At 40.8% G+C, this 19710-nt stretch overlaps 1 protein-coding gene across 2 annotated transcripts in view; it reads right to left on the reverse strand.

The window, feature by feature from the left end:
• Positions 1-21: 21 nt before the first annotated feature.
• LOC135555651 (myoferlin-like) overlaps positions 22-19710 on the reverse strand; it is a 56678-nt gene continuing 36989 nt past the window's right edge. For both annotated transcript variants that reach the window (XM_064988274.1, XM_064988275.1), the window contains 24 exons: positions 19232-19319; positions 18733-18810; positions 18239-18420; positions 17436-17594; positions 15995-16096; positions 15636-15797; positions 14135-14297; positions 13893-13963; positions 13620-13634; positions 13388-13486; positions 12544-12672; positions 12214-12369; positions 11876-11967; positions 10475-10645; positions 8607-8755; positions 8136-8275; positions 7546-7634; positions 4756-4851; positions 4369-4510; positions 3952-4051; positions 3477-3670; positions 2570-2679; positions 2210-2357; positions 22-1851 (listed from right to left, as the gene is read on the reverse strand). In XM_064988274.1, coding sequence (XP_064844346.1) covers positions 1813-1851; positions 2210-2357; positions 2570-2679; positions 3477-3670; positions 3952-4051; positions 4369-4510; positions 4756-4851; positions 7546-7634; positions 8136-8275; positions 8607-8755; positions 10475-10645; positions 11876-11967; positions 12214-12369; positions 12544-12672; positions 13388-13486; positions 13620-13634; positions 13893-13963; positions 14135-14297; positions 15636-15797; positions 15995-16096; positions 17436-17594; positions 18239-18420; positions 18733-18810; positions 19232-19319 — 2874 coding nt within the window. In that variant the 3' untranslated portion in view covers positions 22-1812. The remainder of the gene's footprint in view (positions 1852-2209; positions 2358-2569; positions 2680-3476; positions 3671-3951; positions 4052-4368; positions 4511-4755; positions 4852-7545; positions 7635-8135; positions 8276-8606; positions 8756-10474; positions 10646-11875; positions 11968-12213; positions 12370-12543; positions 12673-13387; positions 13487-13619; positions 13635-13892; positions 13964-14134; positions 14298-15635; positions 15798-15994; positions 16097-17435; positions 17595-18238; positions 18421-18732; positions 18811-19231; positions 19320-19710) is intronic.

The raw sequence follows: 19710 nt of genomic DNA on the forward strand, positions 1-19710 counted from the left end.
AGTAAATCTGCAACCGCCACGTTTGTACATAATCATTGTTCTTTATTAAAACATAGAAAAGCCTATTGATATAAATGAAATTGGAACACAACAGTTGTTAGAGCCATTTTATATGCGAAAAGAAAACATGTTAAAGTTATTATTCACAGTATGGAAACTGTTTATATGGAAATATAATGGGTTAAAGCTAAGATGCATCAGTGGAACCCATAGAGGTAGAAAGAGGACTCCAAATGGATAGAACCTGTTTCAGAATGAACATTGCCATTGAGGGCTTTCACCATTTTAACTGTTTGGGGCTTCCTATGGGTTAAATTAAGGAAGGATCACATAATTCCATCCAGGTAATCAGGAGGGATCAGCCAATGAATTATACTCCCAAGGAAACATTCCAGAACTGCAGGTAGCAGTAAATCCCCAACCTTGGCTTTATACCTGTTCAGACAACACACTCCAGGTGGCAGTATGCACCCTTTTAGTTTGTTTACTGACTCATAAAAGTCTAAGAAGAAGAAATGGACTACTTTAAAGTAACTGTCCAATATTAATGTGAGTAGACCGCTGATTGGCCAGCTCATCCTCCTCAGGAGGATGTCATCATCCTCTATGAGGAAATAGCAAGCATTTTTTTCTGGTCGAGATACACGTTTGAGGTTGGGATTTTAAAGTGTTTTTTCTCCAATTTCTGCTTTGGCCACAAATTAGTATAGGATGAGCCAACACCATTATTTGGGTATGCGTTATCAGAACATTACATTTTAATAGTGTGACTATCACTGGACAGTTACTTTAAAATTGACCTCAATTGCACTGCCCACCCTGTCTCAGAAGCCATTATAGCACAGATACAATGATGAACCTTCTTTATGCCTCTATGGTGGAACCAAATTAGAACAGGGGATAGAAGCCTGCTAGAAAAAGGCCTTCTAAAAACTAGAGTGATTAATACTGTTTCATTTGTGGATTAATAATGCTGTTTCATTTGTGGATTAATAATGCTGTTTCATTTGTGGATTAATAATGCTGTTTCATTTGTGGATTAATACCTTTGGATTTAAACTTTTGATTTCAAGACAATCATCTATTTTACCTTAATAATTTTGCGTACCTTTTTGAGTTAGATCCCAATTAATATTTATAGTAAAACTGTCTATGCTTACATGGATACCATGCTTAATTTATTATGTGTGACATACCTGGATTAACCCGTACTGTATCACATACCTAGACATTGTGTGAGTAAATGGAATGGGATTTTTGTTGCAACCAAGAAATGATCTCATGCCCCTACTTGGAAATGTGCTGGGGCCTTCTCTGTATGGTGTCTAAGGAAGTGGCTTTTTAGAATGTTGGGACATTGTTTGAAGACACAACAACAGTGTTTGTTGTTAGTAGCTCATTCTATCGGCGAAGACACGCTCTCTATATTAGGTTTAGTAAAGCATGCATACAATATAGCATTTGATTAAATGCAGAAGACACATTATCGGTTGAATGCATTCAGTTGTGCGACTAACTAGGTATCCTCTTTCCCTTTCCTTTCGCTTTCGGTATTTCAGGGAAAGACAGACAGGTAAGAACAGTACAAGTACAGTACAATTAAAAGGGCTGTGTGGCTACATTATTTAATGCAAGTGAAGTGTAGCCTTGATTGATAAAGTGTAAAAATGTCAATAATGCACGCAACTCTGAAGACAACGCTGATAGGAATACATTGCATAGAGTTTGTGAGGGCCTGAGTGTCAAGACTTCTGTCGCCTTATCCCTTGGACGAAGACAGGCATAGTACTCAGCTGCCCCATAGAGTAACTCCTAAGAGAAAGGCTTCACAATTTTCATTGAGATGTAGTTCTGGAGAAGAAAGAGAAAAGATTTAATTAATAAAACACATATTTTACTTTTATTGAAAGTAAGGTTAAATCCTCTGTTATATTCATATGCAGGATGCATTCGTGGAGTGGAATTATTGCAATATTGCACTCTATTATCAGATCAAATAAATGCAGCTATGCTTAATTTGACCATATTATGTTGCAATTCAGCATATCAAAGGAATGATGCACATTGCCTGTTTACACTATATGAGTGAATCACATACAAACACAACAAATGTATGCACAATGTACTCACTATAGTTGCTATGGATGAAAGTGTCTTCTATGTGGCATAGATATATTCGTATTATAGATTACAAGGACATATATCTTACTGGTAGGGAGTACAGCAGGATCCCAAGGAACAAGAGCACAAGCAGTAGGACTATCAAACCAATGAAGATCCATTTGAATCTGCGCCATATGATGAACTTCATGGTCTTGCATGGACTGGTGAACCAGAAGAAGGAAGTGTCGGGGCGACTGTATGGAGAGAGAAACAACAAAGCACATTTTTTTAGGGGGTAGGCCTAGGCAAGCCCAGTTTGAAATGAAGACTCTTATTGGGTGCCATGTTGTTACTGAATGTTATAGCGCTATGTAGTTTCTATTTTTAAAACATTCTACTAACAGTGTACAAGCTACAATGTTATTGTCATAGGTGGTTCAAAGGTGACTTGTGGATGTTGTCTTACTTGGGAAAGTCTAGTTTGGGGTTCATGTTGGGTTCGTCCCGGCCCTTCCCAGCAGGCCTCTCTTCTACCTCCCTCTCTTCCACTATTTCCAGGGTCATCTCCACTTTTCCCTATGGGAACACAGAGACAGTCATAAACACTCCACAGACTTTCTCATCCATATTCTATGTGATCTATAAACACATTTAGCCCTAAAGAGTGTGACTTCAGACATCCATTTAATGTCATTATGTTTATCAATACTGTGCAAAGGATCAAAGTGACTAAATACTGTCACCTATGAGCAGGCATTCCTGGCTATAAATTAATCCACAATGACACCTGATCCACTATGTTGAGGAATGTTGAGGAAATCTGAAATCTGAATGTTTATGTTGAGGAAATCTGTATTAACTTATTTTACATTTACATCTTAGTCTTATCCAGAGAGGCTATCATTCATCTTAAGGTAGCTAGGTATGACAAGCACATACCACATTTACAGTAAACATAAGGTGCAATTGTTTAATTTGGTAGTGTTCCTCCATTGATTTTGGGGGCACAATGGTAGTCTAGCGCTTAAGAGATTTGGGCCAGGATCTGAAAGGTCGCTGTTTCAAATATCAGAGCTGATTAGGTGAAAAATCTTACGTGCCCTTGAGCTGAGCTCCTGTAAGTCGCTCTGAATAAAAACGTCTGCTAAATGACAATTTTGTTAGTCGCTCTCATCCAGGTATCATATGAACATGGCATAAGTAATGGAACAATTTGTAGCACTGCAGTAAATTAGCTTTAAAACGGCAAAATATTCTCTCCGCCCAATGGCAGAATATGTAGAATTGCAATATTTTCTGTATTCATGGCAAAATGGGAAAATTAACTTAGAATTTGCAATTTTTTCTCTCAGTTTTACTACAACAAGACTTACACCCAGAATGTGCTTCCTATCCTGCTCGATCATACAGGGCCACCAGCCCCGCACAGACTTCTGGGAGAACAGAGAGTTGGGCGGTGGTTGTTTGGAAGGTGTGGAGCCTGTAATCCCTGGTAACATTTTCAGACTGCATTTCTCAGGGGTCTTGGCAGGGGGGATCAGATGAAGCAGATCCAGCTCAACTGTGCCTGTGTCCCAAATACAACACAAACTGCATTAGCAATCCCTTTATTTCACTGTTTCCTTCCCACATTTCCTATTCACCGTTATATGTTATGTACTGCAGACCTGGGTTGAAATAAGATTGGTTTTCAAATGCTGATGAATGTTTCTTGTCATTGTCTTCATGGACAATAAACATAAATTAATTCAAACCAGTCAGTCAGATTTTTGGAGACATCCGGCGTTGAGGAAAAGAGAAACACTCTGTATCAGTTAGTTTAGATCAGAGGAAATACATGTATCTTACCCAGATAGTCATCCAGTGAGAATTTGTCATTGTCCCAAATCTGGACGATCAACTTTGGGGGGGTCCGAAACTCAGTTTGGTCCAGATTCCAAAAATGCTCCTGACAACAAACCAAACAAACACATTTGGATATAAGTCTGGAGCTCAACATCTACCCAACATATCTGTTTCTGAAACTATTATTTACTGTCAAACTTTGACTTCATTTGTCAAAATGTTTCACTTTAGGGCATAACTGTAAAAGAGAATGTGTTAGCTCAGTTGGTAGGGCATGGTGCTTGCAACACCAGAATAGTGGGTTTGATTCCTGGTACCATACATAAAATGTATGCACAACACACATGACTAAGTCACTTTGGATAAAAGTGTCTGCTAAATAAAGGCAATAAATAATACAATAAATCTCTTCAAACACACTTTTCTGGAAACGAGGCAAAGTTGCTCTGAGGGCAGGTAGTCGAAGCCAAAGACAAACCGCCAGTTGAAGTTGCCATCACCATCCAGGGATCTGTAATGGACGTCTGTCTTCTGCTTGTCCTCTTCCATACCTGGCATCCATCTGTAAATAAATATACTTTAAAATGACTAAAACCACATTTAAACAGTGTCGTAATGATAATGGACCTACATTCATACCGTTTCTTGGCTGTTTCCAGCTCGCTATAATCACCAAAATGAAAGCTAGACAGTCAGGGAGCATCGGAAATTCACTGCCCTTGCTTGATCAGCAATACAGCATGATCTGTATGAGTAGCCAATCACTCAATACTGTACCATTGAGTAGACAATCATGTTCTGCCGTACCCTTTGACGTAAATGTCACTCATATTCTCTCCGGTGATGCTGGTCTCATCTAGTATGACATCAGTGGTGTTCCAGACAATAGCCCGCATGAAGTACCTGTGAAAAAATATCACACACTTAAAGGCTCAATCTACCATTTCAATAAACAGCCTAACACTGCCACTTTGTTTGGTAAATGTAAAGGTGTGAGGTGGGAATGTAACCACCAAGTTCATAAGCAGAACTGAGAATGCAAGAACTGACAGTCTATGAGATTGACACAATTCACGCACAGTCATCCTGATTCCCATTTAAAATAGCCTTATGGGTGACCAAAATACACATTTGAAGTCAGAAGATTACATACACCTAGCCAAATACATTTAAACTCAGTTTTTCACAATTCTTGACATTTAATCAGAGTAAACATTTCCCGTCTTAAGTCAGTAAGGATACCACTTTATTTTAAGAATGTGAAATGTCAGAATAATAGTAGAGAGAATGATTTATTTCAGCTTTTATTTCTTTCATCACATTCCCAGTGGGTCAGAAGTTTACATACACTCAATTAGTATTTGGTAGCATTGCCTTTTAATTGTTTAACAAACGTTTCAGGTAGCCTTCCATAAGCTTACCACAAATAGTAGGGTCAATTTTGGCCCATTCCTCCTGACAGAGCTGGTGTAAATGAGTCAGGTTTGTAGGCCTCCTTGCTCGCACATGCTTTTTCAGTTCTGCCCACAAATTTCCTATGGGATTGAGGTCAAGGCTTTGTGATGGCCACTCCAATACCTTCACTTTGTTGTCCTTGAGCCATTTTGCCACAACTTTGGAAGTATGCTTGGGGTCATTGTCCATTTTGAAGACCCATTTGTGACCAAGCTTTAACTTCCTGAATGATGCCTGGAGATGTTGCTTCAATATATCCACGTAATTGTCCAGCCTCATGATGCCATCTATTTTGTGAAGTGCACCAGTCCCTCCTGCAGCAAAGCACCCCCACAACATGATGTTGCCACCCCGTGCTTCACGGTTGGTATGGTGTTCTTTGGCTTGCAAGCCTCTCCCTTTTTCCTCCAAAAATAACGATGGTCATTATGGCTAAACAGTTCTATTTTTGTTTCATCAGACCAGAGGACATTTCTCCAAAAAGTACAATCTTTGTCCCCGTGTGCAGTTGCAAACCGTAGTCTGGCTACGGTTTTGGAGCAGTGGCTTCTTCCTTGCTGAGCGGCCTTTCAGGTTATGTCAATATAAGACTTGTTTTACTGTGGATATAGATACGTTGTACCTGTTTCCTCCAGCATCTTCACAGGGTCCTTTGCTGTTGTTCTGGGATTGGTTTGCACTTTTCGCACCAATGTACGATCATCTCTAGGAGACAAAACGCGTCTCCTTCCTGAGCGGTATGACTGCTTCGTGGTCCCATAGTGTTTGTACTTGCGTACTATTGTTTGTACAGATGAACATGGTACCTTCAGGCGTTTGGAAATTGCTCCCAAGGATGAACCAGACTTGTGGAGGTCTACAATTTTTTTTCTGAGGTCTTGGCTGATTTATTTTGATTTTCCAATGATGTCAAGCAAAGAGGCACTGAGTTTGAAGGTAGGCCTTGAAATACATCCACAGGTATACCTCCAATTGACTCAAATTAGGTCAATTAGCTTATCAGAAGCTTCTAAAGCCATGACATTTTCTGGAATTTTCCAAGCTGTTTAATTTAAAGGCACAGTCAATTTAGTGTATGTAAACTTCTGACCCACTGGAATTGTGATACAGTGAATTATAAGTTAAATAATCTGTATGTAAACAATTGTTAGAAAACTTACTTGTGTCATGCACAAAGTAGATATCCTAACCTACTTGCCAAAACTATATTTGTTAACAACAAATTTGTAGAGTGGTTGAAAAAATTGTTTTAATGACTTCAACCTAAGTGTATGTAAAATTCCGACTTCAACTGTATATATTTTTAAAAGCATTCATGATTTGCGTAAATGTAATATACTAACTATTACTCTTGTTAAAAAATATGAAATGGTATTACAATTGGTGAAGAGCACATTATGACTTGTTTAGGACTCAAAACTCAAAGTTTAAGACTTGAGACTTGACTTGAGACTTGTCGGTCTTTACTTGGAGACTTGACTCGGAATTGCCTGTCTTGACTTGGGACTTGAGTGCTAAGACTTGAGACTTACTTGTGACTTGTAAAACAATGACTCTAACCTCTTATCTCCTATTTGGCACGTCTCTTCTGTTGCAGTTCATAGCAGTACTGACAGATGTGATGACATGACAACTGAGAAGAAGTTTTGAATGACCCTTCCCCCTTTTTTCCCCATGCTGGCTGATGACCTAGCTAGCCATTAACTAGCTAACATAAATGAAAGAGGAAACCTATAAGTTACTTTGCTATAGATGGGGAAAACACTAATTCTGCAGTCAAATTTTGTCACCAATTGACTAGCTAGCTAGCTATGTAATGATGATGGTTACAAGGTGGTACTTATTTAAATTAGGTAAGAGAATAAGACGTTACCATTGGTGTATTAAAAGGAGGTGAATAAAAATGTATGTGATGTCACATAAAGCCTCAATTAACCCTGCCTCCTGAGTTCAGGTTTTTAACAGAGGAAGCCAGTAAGTGTATGATCAAACTTCATCAATGTACCACCACCAGTCATTTCTCATACTTTGGTCATCATACTTTGATCTGTTTTCATCCAAGTATCATCAAATATGATGAAAAATATGATTTTGAGTGTGCAGGTTCTTTATTTTTTTAATGAATGTAATAAAGGCCCTCACTTCTTGGCTTGGCGTGGAGTAATGTGGCATGGAGGTCCCAGTAAACCCAGGCTCTTGGGGAAGATGTCCACCCACATCTGAATCTTTCCCTAACAATGGGGAGAGTGAGAGCCAATACAATTGGTAAGTATTCCCTAGACCAGCCTTTCTCAAATCTCTCCTTGGGGAACCCCCAGAGCTAGCAGAGCTGATTCAACTTGTCAACTCAACATCAACATCAAGCCCTTACTACTTGAATCAGGTGTGCTAGTTCAGAGCTACAACAAAATGGTGAAATGTCTGGGGGTCCCCGAGGTGAGGTTTGAGAAGCACTGCTCTAGACAATGTCATGTTGTCACACAACAAACAAACACCTCGTATAGACATAACTTTTTTTTTCGAATGTGGCCTGATAATGCAGTACAATGTTTGGACGTTTCATGAGGGCAATAAGGAAACACTTTATAATAACTATAATAAACTATAAGCATTTCATTATTTCTAACTGCATTTTTTTTACATGCTTATAAACTTTATGAAGCACTTATAAACATTTACATTGGCTTACAATGACGGCTATTAGAAAGTATTAGAAAGTGTAAGGTACTAACCTGGGACAGTGTAGGTTGGTAAGTACTGTAGAGAGTCCTGGTTTCCACATGCTCTGGCACCAGACCCTGTTTACTGAGGACATGCAGGGCCATCCTCTCCCTGGCTGGACCCAGGTGCTGGTGGATGACTCTGTTGGCCTCTAGCGACAGGACACACAACTCAGTCAGGAGACAGAAGTTTGGGTTGACGTTCAGATGACTAACACATTCACTATGTTGTGGTTGAAGTAAAATGCCAAATGTATTTAAAACAAAAGAAGAAAGTAATATTCTTTCTGCTTTATCTGTGGAACTCCTCTAATAGAACTGAATGTACCTCAGATAGTTGAATTACTAACTTCTTGGGCAAATCTCCCATTGAAATGGATGGTTTACATGGAGGTCTAAAGTGATATACACATCCCTCAAGTTATTAACACAACTCTTGCCTAGCTAACAACGTGTGGTTTGCTACTTAATGGTTTTCTGTACCAAAGTCCAGCAGGCTGTAGTCTCTCCCCCCGAAAGAGAGAGTTCTGCCGTCAGCAGAGGTGCTGGGTGAAGGGATCCCTCTCAGTCTGGCCAGGTTCTCCAGGATCTGGGAGGGCTTCAGCTGATCCCTCCACTGGTTGGTCCCTGAACTGTTTTGTAACGTTATAGAATTATTATAGCATGCAATACAATAGCATTCTCTAGTGGTGGCTGGATTAGGCCAGAATAAAAGTTGAGCTGAACTGGGCAACTACAGGCAATTAAAAGGCATGAATCATAATTTCAACGGATCAGACACAGTGGGAAAGTTGGACTGATAGACCTGTATAACTGAAAGTCGTACAGACAGTTGTAGAGACAATCATACAGACAGACAGACAGACAGTCACGCCTGCTCCCGCTCCCCCTCCCTGGCGCTCGAGGGCGTCAGGCTACCCGTCATCATACGCAACTGTTACCATCCTTACACGCAGCTGCGCTCATTGGACTCACCTGGACTCCCTCACTTTGTTGATTCCCCCCTGCATATACACAACCTTTCAAAAGTTTGGAGTCACTTAGAAATGCCTTTGTTTTTGAAAGAGAAGCACATTTTTTTGTCCATTAAAATAACATCAAATGATCAGAAATATAGTGTAGACATTGTTCATGTGGTAAATTACTATTGAGCTGGAAACAGCAAATTTTTTAAATGGAATATCTACATAGGCGTATAGAGGCACATTATCAGCAACCATCACTCATCTGTTCCAATGGCATGTTGTGTTAGCTAATCTAAGGTTATCATTTTAAAAGTCTAATTGATCATTAGAAAACCCTTCTGCAATTATGTTAACACAGCTGAAAACTGTTGTGCTAATTATAGAAGCAATACAACTGGCCTTCTTTAAACTAGTTGAGTATCTCAGACTGGCCAATAAAAATAACATTTTAAGATGGGCAAAAGAACAAGACACTGGATAGAGGAACTCGGCCTAGAAGGCCAGCATCCCGGAGTAGCCTCTTCACTGTTGACGTTGAGACTGGTGTTTTGCGGGTACTATTTAATGAAGCTGCCAACTACACACTCTAATGTACTTGTCCTCTTGGCCTCCCACTCATCTTTCTATTCTGGTTAAAGCCAGTTTGCGCTGTTCTGTGAAGGGAGTAGTACACAGTGTTGTACGAGATCTTCAGTTTCTTGGCAATTTCTCGCATGGAATAGCCTTCATTTCTCAGAACAAGAGTAGACTGATGGGTTTCAGAAGAAAGTTCTTTGTTTCTGGCCATTTTGAGCCTGTAATCGAACCCACAAATGCTGATGCTCCAGATACTCAACTAGTCTAAAGGCTGCCAGTTGTATTGCTGCTATAATCAGCATAACAGTTTTCAGCTGTGCTACCATAATTGCAAAAGGGTTTTCTAATGATCAATTAGCCTTTTAAAATGATAAACTTGGATTAGCTAACACAACGTGCCATTGGAACACAGGAGTGACGGTTGCTGATAATGGGCCTTTGTACTCCTATGTATATATTCCTTTAAAAATCTGCCGTTTCCAGCTACAATAGTAATATACAACATTAACAATGTCTACACTGTATTTCTGATCAATTTGATGTTATTTTAATTGTTTAAAAAAATTGCTTTTCTTTCAAAAACAAGGACATTTCTAAGCAACCCCAAACTTTTGAACGGTAGTGCATGTCTGTTCCTCTGTGTTGTTCCCTGTAGTCGCATTGTTTGTCGTGTCGTGTTTATGTCCAGACGCTGTTCTTGTTCCGTTACATCTGTATTAAATGGTTCACTCCCTGTACCTGCTTCTAATCTCCTGCGTTGGGCGTTACAGACAGATGCACAGGCAGACACACGGACACGTGCACACTCACATGCAGTAGGACTGCGGTAGGCCGCAGTAGGCGCCGAAACAAGAGAGGAGTCTGTTCTCTAGGTCAATGACTGTCTCTCCCACTTTCTCATCTCGGGTGAGCAAGTCATAGTCGTACACAGCTATCTTTAGGTCTTTGTCTTGAGGGAGGAAACAGGACAGCTCAAACATCCTGACACAGGAGGAAGAGACGAGGTTAACTTGGTCAGATGCACTTATGTGTGCATTGTTGATTTCACTTGACTGAAACAACTTTATACATTTCAAAATAACTCATTCATCCATTCATCCATTCATTAATTCAACAGTTTCAGTGGCATTTTGACAGTTTTCTATTACCGTAATTGCTGGACTATTAAGCGCACTTGAATATAAACCGCACCCACTGAATTATTAAAAAATATGTATTTTGTACATAAATAAGCTGCACATGTCTATAAGCCGCTTTGCCTACCGGTACATTGAAACAAATGAACTTGGTCACTATCTTCTTCCTCCTGTGCACTGAAACCACTGAAGTCATCTCCTTCGGTGTCGGAGTTGAATAGCCTCAGAATTGCTTCATCCGATGTTGGATCGTTTTCATTGTCGCTCTCTTCACTTTCATCCGGAGGCAAATACCCCGCTGAGCTCATTCTGCCCCTTCAACACGTAGCAGTCCAGCCTTTTGAAACCCGTTGATGACAGTGGATTTGTTTGACAATGCTCCATGCTGTCAGGACCCACTGGCAGACTTGACTATAAGTTGCTCTTTGCATGCGGCCCGTTTTAGTGAACGATTTCTCCCCACTTGTCATCCAAGCCTCCCACTGAACAAGGAGCGCCACCTTAAATGCACGATTTACACTGATGTCGAGTGGCTGCAAATACTTTGGGCCATCTGCTTTTCTTCCCTCTGAAAGCTTTTGTTGTCTTTTTGCACTGAGTCAGTTCCTCACGCTGCTGTTTCCAACGTCTTATCATCGACTCATTAAGGCCAAGCTCCCGTGCAGCAGCTCTATTTCCTTTTCCAAGAGCCAGATCGATCGCCTTCAACTTGAAAGCTGCATCATATGCATTTCTCCGTGTCTTTGCCATGATGAGGGTGACAAAATTACTACCGTAATCAGAATGATGGGAAGTTTGAGCGCGCTCGATTTATGTCACATTATGTGACGGTGCTCAGTGTTTTGGCGGCATGAATCTTGTGAAAGCGGGAAAAATCCATAAATTAGCCGCGTCATTGTATAAACCGCGAGGTTCAAAGAGTGGGAATAAAGTAGCGGCTTATAGTCCGGAAATTACGGTAGTGAAGGTTTTAGTTAAAACTACTACTGTAGGCCGTCATTGTAAAATAATAACTTGTTCTTAACTGACTTGTCTAGTTAAATAAAGGTTAAATATAAAATAAAAAAATGTTTACCTGCCAAACTCTGGATTGAGGGTGTTTGGTTTGTAGTCATCCCTGTCATCTTTTGTTTTCTTCCCCAAAGAGATCTTGATGTAAGGGTCACACTAAAAAGCCAAAACAAACACAAATGTTGAAATATGGTATGTGTGGGAAAAGGCTATATAAGTCATGCATTTGAATGAGAACTGTCGGTTGGTGAGGGAGAGGGGCAAACTTATGTATATGTGCAGCAAAAATGCTCAGCTGAAAGTTGAAATGAATCCAGCGTTTGACATACGCCTGATCCAGGATGGCGTTGGAAGTGTTCTCAGTGTGTAGAGTCTCTTAGAGTGTGTTTGGCGTCTACTCACCATGCCGTTGTTGTCTTTTGGCTGCAGGTCCATGCATCGCACCACGTAGATCCTGACCAGGCACTCCTGCAACCCGCTCTCAGGCAGCTCTCTGAACTGGCGTGGCGGGGCTGGCATCTCTGGGTCTTCAGATAGGGGATACACCCGGAACGAGCCCTACAGGACAGGAGACACCAGCAGGGTCAGGGGTCAACAGTCAGGCAAGGTGTCAATAATTAGACTGGGTTCACATGTGAAGTGGAGAAAATAAGGATTTTTTTATCATTGGTTCTATGTAATGTTGTTTTCCCCCCCACCAGCTGTATGAAAAAAAAAGAGGTCTGTGATCACCTTGAACTCTCCGACCACTGAAGGGTCGTCGTCCTCATCCTCAGTCTTCCCCCGCTGCAGTCGGAACGTTTTACAGAAATCTGTCAGCCCTCGGAAATCTGGGACCTCCTCCAGCTCCCCTTCATATACCTGGGAAAACACACACATCACACTGTTATACACATGAGGACACATACCGTAATATGTTGAGGACAAACACATATCACACAACCTAAAACACACACACACATCAAAATCCCTCGATAAAGATGACCAAAAAAGACAGTATAAAATAAATAATACAAATACTGAGCTATATTGTTATTTATTCTAATACAATTGCTCAGGGAAAGAGGCTTTGTTAAACAAGTAATGAGAACAAATCTTTAAAAGATAGGGGTCAAAATTATTGGCACCCGTTTTCAATAGTCCAATACTTTTCCTAAAATGTTTTATAACATTTTAGACCATTCCTCCATAAAATAAAATAATAAAACTCACCAATTTCTTTGAGCATACAATATAGCTCAGTATTTGTATTATGATGTTTATACAGTCTTTATTGCTCATCTTTATCAAGTGTGCCAATAATTTGGGACCTGACTGTATGTACAACCCTGATACACCTGAGGTGATACACACAATTCACACCATCATACATATAAGAAAACACACATTTCTCACAGCATCACCATTATACATGTTGTCGTGTAAAACCCAGGTGGGTGTTAAATATTGATGGGAAAAGTCCTATGAACAGTCCTTGTGACCATTGTAAGACAAAATAGATTTTTTTTTAAAACAAACAGGTAAACTGAAACCTTTCAGTGTCGGAGACAGAAGTGGTACAACGTTCTTACCGTACCTTTAGGGTGTCGTATCCTTTGTTGAGGTACGGCCCACACTTCTCGTGTTCTCCCACAGAGGCATAGAACTTACTCCACCAGTCAACTGCCTCCTCCTCCTGCAAAACAGGGAGACTCAAAAAGCCTCAATAACAGCACATTCAGACTCTGTAAGAAGTGTACAAGCCATCAAATCCTTCATTCATTCCATCCTTGATAATAGGTATTCATAAAAGAAAGGACAAATCTCACCTTCTCTTTGTGGAGCTAAGAAGAAAAACAGAATAACATCATCAGAATGTGTAACCACACAACACATTTTTGCTAGCCTGATCCCAGATCTGTTTGTACTATCTTGTCAACTCTTTGTCACTCATTGTCATGCCAAGCTATTTTTACAATACAGCAGAAATAGCCTGGCACCCAGGCTACAGTGCTGGTACATTTCTGATATAACAACACAACACTAAGACAAGCTCATACTGTAAAGTCCTTTGAGTTTTACAGTAATTTTACAGTAGCTACCTCAGTATTAAGGATGGGCCTATCCTCCATGTTAATGATGATGTCTCCTTGAGTTGCTGCCATCATGGCCACTACAACAATACACAACAGAAAAGAAGAGGGGGAGTAGTAAATAGAGGTGGGGGGTACAGTACTTCAGCAATGTTGCGTGTGGGTGTGTGTGTGCATCTGTGTGCGCATTCGTGCATACGTTCACGCGTATTTGTGTGCGTGCATACGTGGTTCTGTTTGTATGTGTGTACCTTTGGAAGACATGGCCACCTCAGCATTGGTGACGTAAGGGTCACAGCGGAACTCCTCCAGGGAGAGGGTACACTGGCCCACAATGGGCTTCCTGCCGAACGGCCGGTGGTCCATCACCTTCAGAACGATGGGAGGGGTGTACATCTCCTCTTTGGGTAGAAGCTGGGGGAGGGGGGGGGGGGGTTAACCTGGCTCAGACAACTCACAGTGTTACCAGTGATACAGAAACTAAATTTTACATATACATATTAGACATTTAACAGACGCTCTTAGCGACTTACAATTAGTGCATATACACTATAGGATCAAATCAAAGACAATCAATCAATTAAACAGAAAGCATAATATCAATCAGCTTAAATGCAGAGACATTTAAACTGGTTTATCTTAATGGTTGTCAAACATCAATAATTGGGGTCTTTAAAGCTGGAATCTGTAGTGCTGATACTTCCACGTCCGTTTGAGATATTACAACAACAAAGATGTTATTTCAAACAACGAACGCTGTTATTTTGGTTCTGACATCATTGCAGGAACGATAGAACATCAGAGTATGTACTAGATTATTTTATTTTTTTACCATGATGATGGATGCTCATCTCCTTCGTTACAAGAACATTAACAAATGTGCCTGGGGTGACCGCAGATTAGCATTTTTTTTGTCATGAATCATTTTCTGGATGCAGCTCTACAGTGTGGTCACTAGCTGGCACAGCCACAAAGTCATAAAATCCTGTTTTAAACCTAACCTTAACATTAACCACACTGCTAACCCTAATGCCTACCCTAACCTTAAATATAGACTAAAAAGCTCATTTTAGTTTTCATGAATTTTTACAACAGAGCCAATTTTGATGTTGCAGCTTGCTGAAAGTTTGCTGGATCGAATCGCCGAGCTGACAAGGTAAAAATCTGTCATTCTGCCCCTGAGCAAGGCAGTTAACCCACTGTTCCCTGAGCGCCGCAGACGTGGATGTCAATTAAGGCTGCCCTCCGCACCTCTCTGATTCAGAGGAGTTGGGTTAAATGCAGAAGACACATTTCAGTTGAATGCATTAAATTGTACAACTAACTAGGTATTCCCCTTTCCCTTTCCTATCTAAGGGGAAATTGCTCAGTTCTGCCTCCAGGACAATAAACGTTAACCTATGGGGCGACGCCAGTGACGCCTTTCGTGGATTTTAGCTTTAAGAATTAGCCTGGTCCCAGATCTGTTTGTGCGGTCTTGCCAGCTCCTATGGTCATTGTCAACACCAAACACAAACATATCTGAGACCAAACTAGTTAAGTATCACCTTGAATACAAATCTACAGTACATATATTATGGTGTATAGTGAAAATACAGGTAAATACCACTCAAAGATAGTACAATAATGTCACGTTCATTCAGTCACTTTGTTTACATCGAGAGGATGTGTCTTTTCCTTCCAGTCCCTGATATTAATAGAATATCTCATAGAGAGAACTGTTATACAGTACACTGAGGGAATTTGCAGTACCACTTTAAAGAAGAGGACAGATCCGGGGAAGTTGGGGTTCTTCTTGAAGTTCTTGATGACGGTAGTCTGGACGACCTCCCCCCCACACTCCACCATGAGACTGGGAGAGGTGACTGCGGCCAACTGGTAGGTCTTCATGTTCCTTAGACCCCAGGCTAAGATCTAGGACACAACACAAAACACACACACACACGTCTGAGAAAGAGAAACACAGAGGAGAATGTGTGGGTGTCTTCATGTGTGTGAATGTGTGCTTGCATGTGTGTGTGTGTGTGTGTTGTGTGTGTATGAGTTAATGCATGCACAAGCGTGCATGTGAGTGTGTGTTTGATGGTGTTGGGGACTGCCTGAGGCCTCACCTCGATGGCGGTAAGCTGTACGACAGGCCTGATTCCCTGAGGAACCATGTAGAGCGTCGCTCCACGTCTGGGGGGCACCAGGGGCAAGTTACTCTCATTGGCCTAAAAGTAATACACATCAATCAATCAATTAAATGTATTTCATATCGTGATGTTCACAAAAAAGTACTCTACAGTAACTCAAACTGGACTGGAGTTGTTGGAAGTTGCACCAACTACTGACACACAGTCAGATATTTTCCACCCCCCTGGCGCTTGAGGTTAGGGTTGAGCAATCTGATCCTAGATCTGTGGTTAGGAGCTACTTTCACCTTAAAAACACAGCAACACGGGGCACTATCCAGCTATCCAGCCTATTTGCTTCATTGGAAGTTGTGGGAACATACTTTTTTGGTTTCCCATTTGTTCTGGTAGAGAAGCCATAAGAGAAGCCACATTCTTAGAACGTAAGTGAAAATTTAAGTTGCAGGGAGGTTCTGAGAACATTTTATTATGGGTTCTGAATGTTTTCTAAACTTTCTGAGAATGGAAATTCTAGTTTATTTGAAGGCAATTAAATAACGTCCTGAGACTTTAAATAAAACTGCTAGCTTAGTTTGGGTTAACTGTTTTGAACTCCAAGCACAGACAGGACACATGCAAACACATTTATTTTTTGTTGTGGCACAGCGTCAGCGAGATGCAAACCTATGAGCTTCCGTTGTCTATTCATGGAATTAGCCCACTGCACCACCAGGTTGGAGCTAGCATGCCATATTTTTTTAAACTCATACAAAGCTGTTCATTTTAATCTATTCAAACAGACCCCATTTCAAAGGAAACAAGTACTCATTAAGAGCAGGTGTGGCCAATTAGTGGGCGCAGCCAACACACCTGAACACACTTAACAACATAGAGGATAAAGAGAGTTTTGTTGATGCTGAGAAGAACGGAATGTATATGTTTTTAACATACATTCTAAAAACGTTCTGTGCACGTTACAAAAAAAAGTTTTCTTAACGTTCTCCGAACAATTTGAGAACATGACTTTAAATAGAACCATGAGGAAACCTGTAGGAAAAGTTAGTCTGAAGTACTGAAATTCCCACAGAAGAATGTTGTTTCTTAACGTTCTTGGAGCTATTTTGGAACATTCCCAATGTCAAACAAATTGGAGAATGTTGCTAGAACATTACCAGAATATTAATTGAATGTAACCATCTTTGAACTTTTAGGAAACGTTCTGTTAAGGTAAGGAAATACCAAGAAAATATCATTTTTTGTCAGGTTCCTTATTAAATGTGTGGAAAATGTTCCAAAGCCAATTAACTATCCCGCACCATTCCCTGGAAAGTTGCGGGAATGTTGTATGCAAAATAACCATAGGACTACAAAGGTTTCACCAAGCTCTAAGAAACATACAGTTCTCAGAACATTATGTGCTAGCTGGGTAGTACTTTACCTTGTCTTTCAGCAATAGCTCAGCAGCCACCAGCATCTCTCCCGCGTTGCGGCCTTTCTTGGTGACGGGGAACCACAGCAGTTTGGGGGATACCACCGTGCCGAGGTTCAGCTTCACCACAGGGGGGCACGTACAGCGACCCATGGCCTCGTCTTTACCCTGAGAGTCGGACACAGCACAGGGATATGTAGCATTTACATTTTAGTACATTTAGCAGACACTCTTTTTCAGAGCAACTTGCAATCAGTGCATTCGACTAAAGTAGGCAAAACAACCACATATCCAGATAATTTCAAGTAACACCTTCAAAAATAACTAGCTAATAGTACAAGAGTAACAGTAAAGAAAAACACAAACACAACAGTTATTTTGCTATTTTTTGTCTCAAGGACAGTACACTCATCCAAGATGCTTCCAACATACACGCTTAAAAAAAAAAGAATAACAGATAGCTAGACAAGTATCAACTGCTTGCACTAGTCAAAAACAATGGAACTGAAATATTCTTGAACATACAATATGACACTACTGAAATAGACAGGGCTGGATGTGACTTAACAGGGCACAGGTGAATAAGTCCAGGTGAACAGGCAGGGGATGGAAATTGACGGGTGTAATGTATTGACTTGACTCGGACTCACAGGATTCATTAAAATATACTTAGTGGTGGTCACACACATTGACCACATACATGTACATAAGTGTATCACATGTATGTACAGTGCTCGGCTGGTATTGCACCACTAAGTGTCGCTAATACACTACAACTTGTAGGGTTAGTGAGGGTAGGATAGGGTACATACCACCTGGTCACTGTCGTAGAGCTCCAGCACCACGTTGGGGGGGTTGTGTGCAATGGTCTGGGGGTCTCCATAGATCTCGATGTCATTAAAGATGAGGGTCTGGTCCCAGGTGGGGTTCAGATTGGCTCTGATGACCTCTGTGGTCTTACTCACATGGAGGAAGGACACATGGGCGTAGGGATCTGAAGCGGAGACCAGAGCAGAGTCATTGTATGGATAAAACTGATTTAATCAGCGAGTGGTTCAATTACAACTGCTGTGAGGATCGGGTTACACTTCCACCTCCACCTCTCTCTTTCCCCATGCAAGGCTAGTGGAAACAACCCAGTCTGTTCGCACTAGCAGAGCTTAGATGTTTCAAAAGTGCTAGCCAGGAGATTGTGGACGGTGCTCAATAACTAGCTAACAAACAAATGGTTTGGATGTAACATCATGCTTGGTAAGTTGAAAAAAAGTGAGCTATCCATTTATCTACATTTTATGATGTTCCTCACCTGAGAAGCTGTCCCTGTCCATGGCGATGAGATTCCTGGCCTGATAGACATACACCCTCAGATGGTACATATACGACCCTGAAGAGAGAGTGATTGTGATTTAATGCAATCTGAAAAGTGTGGGCCCAGACTTCCTGAGAGGAAGCGCAGTGGAGTGGAGGAATATGAGGAGAAATCAACATTTAGGCTGCGGCCAGAGAGAGATTCTCCGTTAAAAAACAAAAACACTTGAGCCAGTGTTTTTTCAAGTGGAGTCATACCTTCACAAACGAAGGAGATGATGAATGTCTATCTGTCAACAACAAAATACTGATGTTGTCCATCTTGTTAAGTACGCAACTCGTATGCAAAATATGGAAATTATTTGACTTTTTTTGATGGAAAAACCGGGACCAATGCTTATGTGTTTTTTATACTCTTTCATCTATCTCTGTGTGGCCACAGCCTTAATCACTTAATCAGTGTCTGCAATCAGCTGGCATGGGTCAATGTTACTCACGGTCAAAGTTACAGGAAACGGTGGGTGTGTTGGCACCAAATAGTCTGGCAGCGTCCTTTTCACTGGCCTTCTCATCAACATCTACCCCCTGTAGACAAAACACAGAGGCTGAGTTTACAAAGACAGCCCCAGTCTGATCTCTTCCCACTAATTGGTCTTTGGACCAATCAGATCAGCTCTTTTGCCAATAAGTGGGAAAAAGATCAGAATTGGGCTGCCTGTGTAAACACAGCCAGAGAGACAGAGACCAGTTCAGAACAAGACTAGCAATGCCTTCATTAGAGAGATGGGTAATTCTAGAGTGGTGAAAGTTGAATACATTTGTCTTTATTTTATAGTTATTACTTTATCATGATCTTCCATTAGGAAAATATGTGAATTGAGCTCAAGCTCATCATGACATGACATCAAGACATAATAACACAACCATGGCCCAGTCCAAAAAAATGAACCCTAGACCCTACCCCCTAGACACATAG

The sequence above is a fragment of the Oncorhynchus masou genome, chromosome 15 (genome assembly GCF_036934945.1).
Source record: "Oncorhynchus masou masou isolate Uvic2021 chromosome 15, UVic_Omas_1.1, whole genome shotgun sequence".
In the NCBI taxonomy this organism is placed as follows: domain Eukaryota; kingdom Metazoa; phylum Chordata; class Actinopteri; order Salmoniformes; family Salmonidae; genus Oncorhynchus; species Oncorhynchus masou.